Source organism: Gossypium raimondii, chromosome 10, assembly GCF_025698545.1.
Source record: "Gossypium raimondii isolate GPD5lz chromosome 10, ASM2569854v1, whole genome shotgun sequence".
NCBI lineage: Eukaryota > Viridiplantae > Streptophyta > Magnoliopsida > Malvales > Malvaceae > Gossypium > Gossypium raimondii.
Genome location: NC_068574.1, coordinates 12,050,028 through 12,058,539, shown reverse-complemented (window position 1 = coordinate 12,058,539; position 8,512 = coordinate 12,050,028). Strand labels below are relative to the sequence as shown.

At 31.1% G+C, this 8,512-nt stretch overlaps 1 protein-coding gene and 1 pseudogene across 1 annotated transcript; both read left to right on the top strand.

Annotated features, from left to right (window-relative positions):
- The first annotated feature begins 2,837 nt into the window (after positions 1–2,837).
- LOC105778182 (putative potassium transporter 12) lies at positions 2,838–5,036 on the top strand (annotated as a pseudogene).
- A 1,669-nt stretch (positions 5,037–6,705) lies between these two features.
- On the top strand, positions 6,706–8,512 carry LOC105774893 (uncharacterized). Its single transcript, XM_012597464.2, has 5 exons — positions 6,706–6,972; positions 7,059–7,321; positions 7,410–7,503; positions 7,598–7,709; positions 8,133–8,512. Exons 1-5 carry the CDS (start codon positions 6,768–6,770, stop codon positions 8,317–8,319), a joined length of 861 nt encoding a protein of 286 aa, XP_012452918.1. The 5' UTR covers positions 6,706–6,767; the 3' UTR covers positions 8,320–8,512.

Below are 8,512 nucleotides of genomic sequence, written 5' to 3'. Positions count from 1 at the left end.
CACAGCGTTTTGGTTGAGAGATTTTGCGGCGCATTGTGGTAAACGCCGCTAATGATGTTCTTTTACGGCGTTTAGTTCTTTGCGCCGCTAATGCTCGGTTTTTGGCAGCGCTCTTCGTCCAAGCGCCACAAAATATGCCGCTAAAGACCTGTTTTGGTGTAGTGATTCTCAATTCTAAAAGGATGAGGCAAAGCATAAAACCAACTTATGATGCTATATATAAATGCTAATTCTTGAGAAAGAGCAGTGCAGTGGGCAAGAATTTACGGGCCAGGAATCAGGAGCACATGCAATGTCTTACCGGTCATATCATCTCAACATTTTGCTTACTAATGTAAAATCATATAGTTAGTTTTGCTGCAATGTTTATCCAGATCTTTAAATTTCTATATATCGCAGATTTTTATTTTTCTAGAACAGATACAATAAATAAATGTCAGCGTGATTATGGATATAAATTGTAAAAATCAAAGTATATGGTCTATCCTAGTGTGAAGGCAAGGAGACATGCACCAACAACTATAGGTGAACAAAATCCAATTTGATTTGAAAATTTTGAATTAAATAATTCGAGTTATTTGAGTTATTCGGATCAACTCAAATAAAAAATTAAAATTTTTGGTTTAACTCAAATACGAATCACACAATTCGAGTTACCTAAAAATCTAAATGAAAAAGGCAAAATTACGTTGTTTTGATAAATGTTTACTTTTTCTAAAATTAAAATTCAAAACAATGAAGTTAAAAGGTAAAATTACATCATTTTGATAAATATTTACCCATTAAGTTAAAAGGTAAAACTATTATATTATTTATGTAGTTAAATAATCTTGCACTTCATCAACTAGTTAAAAAATCGGTCCATATAAATATAACATTGAGTATAAATAATATGATTTGTTAACTCAACTTGAAATTTTTTGGCTCGATTTCATTCCATTCCATTCAAAAAAATTTCAAATTGAGTTCGGTTGCTAAAATAGGATTCGTCAACTTGACTAACCTGAAATTTTTTGACTCGATTCAATTCGACATTTTAATAGTAACAAGTGCCACTACTCCACATTTTATAGAAAACTTAAAGGAATGGTTAACCATAGGACTTGATTGGAGCAATACTAATAGTTTAGAGACTCAATTAGAATATTTTAAAAATTAGGGATTAATTTAGAATTTAACTATAATTTAGGGATGTATGATAAAGTTAATTCAAAAAAATTGAAAAAAATATTCTTATAATTTTCTTTTGAATATCCTGGATTACTTATTTAGATGATAAATTAGGCTATTTAAAATTGTTATTTGTATCTACTTTACCTTTTGCGCTTAATAAAATCGAATGTCTCAATTCACATCCTGTAAAATGATAGCTAAATATTAACACGTATAATCCTTATTACTAATTTTAACACATCAATTTATTTGGTTAGATGGTTAAATGTTAGTGATTTTAAATTTGAATTTTGGGTTCGATTCTCTCTACTCACATTTGTATTTTTATTTCATTTGTTTGAAGCTTTACTTTTATTTTAATTACTATTTTAACATTTTAACTCTTCGATTAAATGGTTAATTAATAATAATTTTATCCTTGAGTCCCAAGTTCGATTCCTTTTCTAAGCACATTTGTATTTTTCATTTTATGTTTTAAGCTTTTTTTATTTTTAATTCATCTTTTAATTAACCATTGCTTTTATTTATAAAATCAAATAATTATTGCCAATTATATAATAAAATATATTTTGACAAATTTGATATTTATCACTATGTTAAATATATTTTATTTTAAAAACATCAATTAATTTTTTATATATATTTCTTTATATATAATATTTATATGTAAAATATTTATTTTCTCCACCTATATTGTGAGTATGGTGATTCTAGTATTATAAAATCAAATAATTATTTCAAATATCATTATTATTTTTATATGTAAAATATTTCAAATAATTATTTCAAATACACATACAAAAATATATAATACTAAAATTTACTACACTAATGATATGGATTGAAAATAAAATTACACATAAAAATTATATTTACTAAAAATAATGATATTTGATAATAATTATTTGATTTTATAAATAAAAGAGTTATTAATTAAAAGATGAATTAAAAATAAAATAAAACTTGAAAACAATATATTTATTAATTAAAAAACTTGAAACAACATGAAAATATATATATAAATGTGCTTGGAAGGGGAATTGGATCTAGATCAACTCAAGGATAAAATCATTATTATTTAACTGTCTAACTAAAAGAGTTCATATGTTAAAATAGTAATTAAAAATAAAATTAAAGCTTCAAACAACATGAAATAAAAATACAAATGTGAATAAAAGAAAAATCGAACTCGGGACTTAAAATAAAACCACTAATATTTAACCATCGAACCAAAAGAGCTAATGTGATTAAAAATAAGAAAGTGTGCCTTGTAGGACGCATCTTCAAAATTAATCCATTTTACTAAATATCCCAGAAATCATCGACCCAAAACCCCAAATGTTTTTTAAAATCGGCATTTTTTAAAAAATTTAGCCACAATAGTCTAAAAAAAACTAACCTAAAAATTAGATTTAATTTTTAAAATCTAATAAAATAAATGATAAATAAATTTGAAAGACAAATAACTTTAAATTATTAGAGTTTTCACAAAATGTTAAAATTTGTAAAATAAATTTGACTTAGGCCCGTTCTCCTTTGCTTTTTAGATGGACTTTTGCAATAAAAAGTCCTTTTCTCTTAAAAGCAATGAAGAATGACCTGCATTTTAGAATAATTTTCACTATCTAAAATGTCCTTTTTCGCAGATGGAGAAGTTAAAAATTTTAACTTCTCTTCAGCCAAAAGTGCTTTTGGCTGATAATTTCCATTTTTGTCCCCCAAAAAACGTTCTTTCCTTTGGTTCTTTGCCTGAGATATCAAGTTCTTTGCCTTTGTTTATTTTCCTCTGGTTCTTTGTTCCTCTTCCGCCGGTGAGTTTCTTTTCTTCTTCTTCTCTTTAATTATTCATTATGCTTTATTTTTAGTTGTTTTTTGATTGTTTAGGGTTTAGCAGAAATTTTACGGAAATTTTACATTCTTCTATAGGGAATACTGTCAACTGAAAGGGGTCAAAAAGCTATATTATCATTTGATTCTTATGAAAGATCTTTGATTAAGGTAAATATTATGTTCTCTGTTTTGTTTGCTTATTATAATGTTTAAACATTATAGGTTCCTTAAACTTATGATTAAGGATAAGAAGAATGTATTTTCATTTGATTTTACTTCATTTTAGCAAGGAACCCGATGCTTCCCATTTGGTAAATGGCTCCTAGGTGTTGATCGCATGTGATTCGCAAGCTTGATTGTTCACCCTCTCTCTATTGAATTTGCTTTTGGGTTTCGAACCCCAACGCATGGATTCTGTTAAAACTGCTTTGTTTAAGAGGCACAGTAATTACAACATTTCAGTTGATGAAATCGGTATGAAATTGGATTTCGTTTGGGCACCTTATGTATTGAATTTAACCCATTTGTTGACGGATTTCAAGATTAAAAAGAAATACCCTGATGTTATGGTAATGGGGGCTGGTCTATGGCATATGCTTCATGTAAGCAACCCATCAGATTACGAACTTGTTTTGCAAACGTTAAAAAGTTCCTTGGTTTCTTTGTTTCCATTTTCAGCAGATATCGCCAATGCTTATGGTTAGCAACTTTTCTCACCACAGTTTTCCTTTCGTTTATTCAAAGTATTCTAGTGCTACTTTTGCTAGCATATGCTTCATTCTAATGCTCGTTTAATTGTTTTTTCAAGCATAGCTGAAGTTGTTGTTATGTTGGTCACAACTGCCTTGGTGACACTTGTAATGCTTCTGATATGGCAGACCAATTTGCTTATGGCTTTGTGTTTTCCACTCTTAATCGGGTCAATAAAGCTGATCTACTTCTCTGCTGTTCTATCGAAGGTCATGAAGGGAGGTTGGCTTCCACTTGTTTTTGCTACTTTCTTTCTCACTGTCATGTACATTTAGCACTATGGCAGTGTGTTGAAGTACCAAAGTGAGGTCAGAGAGAAAATATCCATGGATTTCATGATTGAACTTGGCTCTAAGCTTGGGACAGTGAGAGTTCCGGGGATCGATTTATTATACAACGAGCTTGTCCATGGCATTCCTTCAATTTTTGGGCAGTTTCTACTTAGCTTACCTGCCATCCATTTTACTATCATTTTTGTATGCATCAAATATGTACCTGTTCCTGTGGTACCCCAGGAAGAGAGGTTTCTTTTCCGTAGAGTTGGCCCGAAAGACTACCATATTTTCAAGTGTATTGCTCGATATGGTTACAAAGATGTCTGAAAGGAGGATCACCATGCATTTGAACAACTTGTTCAAATCCTAGAAAATTTCTTGCTGAAAGAAGCTCAAGATCTAGCATTAGAAAGCAGGTTGCACGAGATGGATATCGATAGTGTTTTTGTGAGCTCAAAGGATCACAGAAACAGGGATGTTCCTGGTAACAAGGAGCTTAAAATCCCATTGATGCGTGAGAGAAGATCAGAAGAAGCAATAAGTTGTATATTAAAAAAAGCACCGGCATCATTACCGTCTAGTGTCATGTCATCGGATGAAGACCTAGGTTTGGAATATGAGCTATCAGCACTGCGACAAGCAATAGATTCAGGATTTACTTATTTCTTGGCACATGGAGATGTGAGGGCGAAAAAGAACATCCTTTTTCTCAAGAAACTTGTCATAAACTACTTCTATGCGTTCCTGCAGAGAAACTGTCGAGTTGGTGCAGCAAATATGAGTGTACCTCACATGAATATCTTGCAAGTGGGCATGACATACATGGTTTGATGAGAGTTGCCATTGATTCAGAGCTGCCATTTTCTTGTTGATTCAAAGTATTGTTTTTGAGCTCAATAAGTTTGAGAATTAAGCCATGCATATGAATAAAATATTTTGACATTCACAATTGGCCGCCAATGGAAATTTTGCACTGAATCTGTTGTTTGTGCGTAGTATACTTTCATTTTTCCTTGGGTTCTTCAAGTTTAGCTTTTCAGGCAAGTAAGTCCATTGACAAACACTTTCTGTTCACAGACACTTTCTAGATTTACAACTCAAGTGCACATTATATTCAAATTGTAAATGCTATTGTAAAATTTTTAGTATTTATATTTGGTATATAAATATTATCCCTTTTTAAAACTTTAATCTAAATATATGTAATATTTTAATTTGTTAGGTTTATGTTTTCTATGTTATGTTAATATCTAATATGAGTTATATATTCAAATATATTTTAAAATAAAATAATACAAATGTGTTAAAAAGCATTAATTAAAAATAAAAATAATTTTATAATAATACAATTGTGTCAATATCTAATTACAAATATTTAATTATTATATTTAAATATAGTTTATATATTCTAATTAAATTTAATAAATAATTAATATGAATTACTTAGAAATATTTAAAATTAATATTATATATTAAAATATTAACAATAAGTTATAATAAATTATTTTTATATTTTTACTAAAATATCATAATATTAACTAATTTGAACATTATTTAAATACATATTTGTTACTTTATAATATCATGTCTAAAATGGACATTTTATTCTTCAAAAGGACTTTTTGACAGCAATACCAAACACTCAAATTTTTCAAAAGCAATTTTCTACAGCACTTTTTCACAACACTTCTCAAAAGCACTTTTCACAAGCAACGAAGAACTGACCATTACTAAAGATATTTAGTAGATTCTAATATTTAAGGGATAATATCATTTAATTTGGATTCAAATACTAATACTTAGATTAAATTGAGTAGAAAAAAATCAAAATTTAAAATAGTTATGCTTTCTCAAATTTAAATATTATTAAAAATAAGTTACCGACAAATGATTAGAAGAAGTGGAAGTGAACTTCTTTTCCAGACATTTGAACTAAATTTGAATTTTGGTGTCGAGAGGGCTTTACCTGAATACCACCCAAACCCAAACAAGATTATACTCACACGGTAACCATTAAAAGGATGATGACACATGATGACCTATGGTCAAGGGTGTTCACCATGTGACTTGTGTTCGAGTCACGTTAGTCGTTCAGGTTTTATCCTATTATTGTTATTCACCAAAAAAAAGAAAAATCAACAACTTAATTTAATGACAACAAAATTATTATGTTGCGAGGCATGCAAACTTAATTCAATCCTGACCAATTATAAATAAAAAAAATTCAACCTTCATACCAACTCCTAAAATTAAACACTTGTCAGACCTAGGTAAAAAGGGCAAAAGCTAAAAGGTTTCAATTGAACATGGAAATTTACCTATGAAAAGGAATATACATACTATATATAGCCATTTGCTATTAAGCCGTCAGTCTGTTACTACTAAGATCAGGCAAAGTTTTAACTTGGCTAACCAAAACTCTTCACCGCAAAGCGCAATGGCCATTGATGTTAATAGAACAAAAGGAACATGGTCGAAAAAGCCTGGAAAAATGACATTTTACCAATCAACCGAACTTTTCAGGCAGACTTGTCAATTTACCACTGGAAAATCAGAGATTCATCATTCCATATCTATGATGATTGATTGGGCAACGCATGCAAGGAAATAAAAAACTGTCTGGGGTTATATAAAAAGGATTCAAGACTCTATTGTCAGAGAGGTTTAAGGCAATTTGCCTCTAGATAAGGAGGCAATGACTTAGACAACTGAAAGTGTTGCTTTTAAACCTTAGTCCCCATGATTTGCCATCCCATTAATTCTACTTTTGAACCAACTTCTCTTTGGAAAACTCAAGGTTTACTAAAGATGCGCAGAATTACAAGCTCCAACACCGCCAAAGGCGTTGCTGCCATTGTGGGCGTCGGCCCTCAACTTGGACTATCTATTGCCCGAAAGTTTGCTCATGAAGGATACACAGTCGCCATCCTCGCCCGGGACTTAGGTACCCTCTTTCTCTCGCTCTTTTTTCTCTTTTTACACAATTAATCAATACCGGATTATGTGTGTGTGTGTGTGTGTGTTGTTCAGGAAGGTTGTCAAGATTTGCAGATGAGATAGCAAGGGAAGAGAAAGCGCAAGTGTTTGCAATCAGAATAGACTGCTCGGATTATAGAAGCGTTAGGGAAGCGTTTGAAGGGGTTCTTTCCTTAGGATTTGTCGAAGTTTTGGTGTACAATGCATATTACCAGCCGGTTTCTTCGCACCCCACTACCTTCTCCGACATTAAAATTGATTCCTTTGAGAAATCTCTTGCTGTTTCCTCCCTTGGTGCGTTCCTTTGCGCTCAACAGGTAACCCCACCCCTTTCTTTCTATCCAACCATATAAATAACCAATCACCTTCTGAAATTTTTATAATGTTGGACCGAATCAATGTAAGGTGCTTCCTGGGATGGTGGAAAGGAGAAGAGGAACCATTCTTTTTACTGGTCGCTCAGCTTCACTTAGTGGCATCCCTGGTTTCTCTGAACTATGTAATGTTCACCCTTTAAAACATATTACAAACTTACCAAAACTTAAAATGGAAAATGAGTGTATATGACAGTTTATTGTAAATCAATGAAACAGGCTGTGGAAAGTTCGCCCTGAGAGCTTTATCCCAATGCCTGTCAAGAGAGTTCCAGTCTGTTGGTGTCCATGTTGCCCATATTATCATTGATGGAGTCATTGGTCCTCCCAGGTAAATTCATTGTTACTTCAACATTTTATTTCCTTAAATTATAGTGTTTGATAACTTCTATTTTCCTATTTAGCTGCCAATTTGAAATTTTAAACGATTTATGAAGTTATACTTTTTAAATATTTATTATATTAAAACTCAATTAATTTATTTATAATATATGCATTTCATTCTTACAATTTAGATACCAAATGAAATTTAAATCTATATTTTCAAATTCATATTTCTAGACTTGAACATAAAACGTTTACGTAACAATGAGATACGAACTTTGAAACTTATATTTCATATTAATAGGAGATATCATATATGTTTTAAAATGTTGAAATGACAAGTAGTGTGCAGTAAATATAAGAGGTGACGATGGAATTGCCGGTAAGAAAATGATGAATGATGAACAATAAAGTTGAAATGGAAATGCAGGGGGGCTCAGCAAGGGTTGGCTGGGGAGCTATGGCAAAGCGGAGTCGGAGGGGACCAAACCGTGATGACAATGGACCCTGATGCGATAGCTCAGACCTACTGGCACCTGCATGTTCAAGACCGGAGCGGTTGGACCCAGGAGATTGACCTCCGTTCCTCCGTAACCAGATACTCTTACACCCATTGATCATATATATGATATATTAGTATCTTCTCATATTTGCAGCCTCAAATCATTTAAAACTCCTTCGTCTCATTATAATCATCTTCAATAGCTTTCATTTCTTTATACACTACATATGGTTTAAAGATTTGCTATGTATATTTACTCTCTTTTGTTTTTAATTTTATTTTAAGGAGTTTGAGAAAAGTACAAAATA

Coding starts and splice junctions, on each gene's coding strand:
- LOC105774893 (XM_012597464.2), top strand. CDS start 6,768: ATGATTTGCCATCCCATTAATTCTACTTTTGAACCAACTTCTCTTTGG. Junction 6,973..7,058: donor CATCCTCGCCCGGGACTTAG/GTACCCTCTTTC, acceptor TGTGTTGTTCAG/GAAGGTTGTCAAGATTTGCA. Junction 7,322..7,409: donor CGTTCCTTTGCGCTCAACAG/GTAACCCCACCC, acceptor AATCAATGTAAG/GTGCTTCCTGGGATGGTGGA.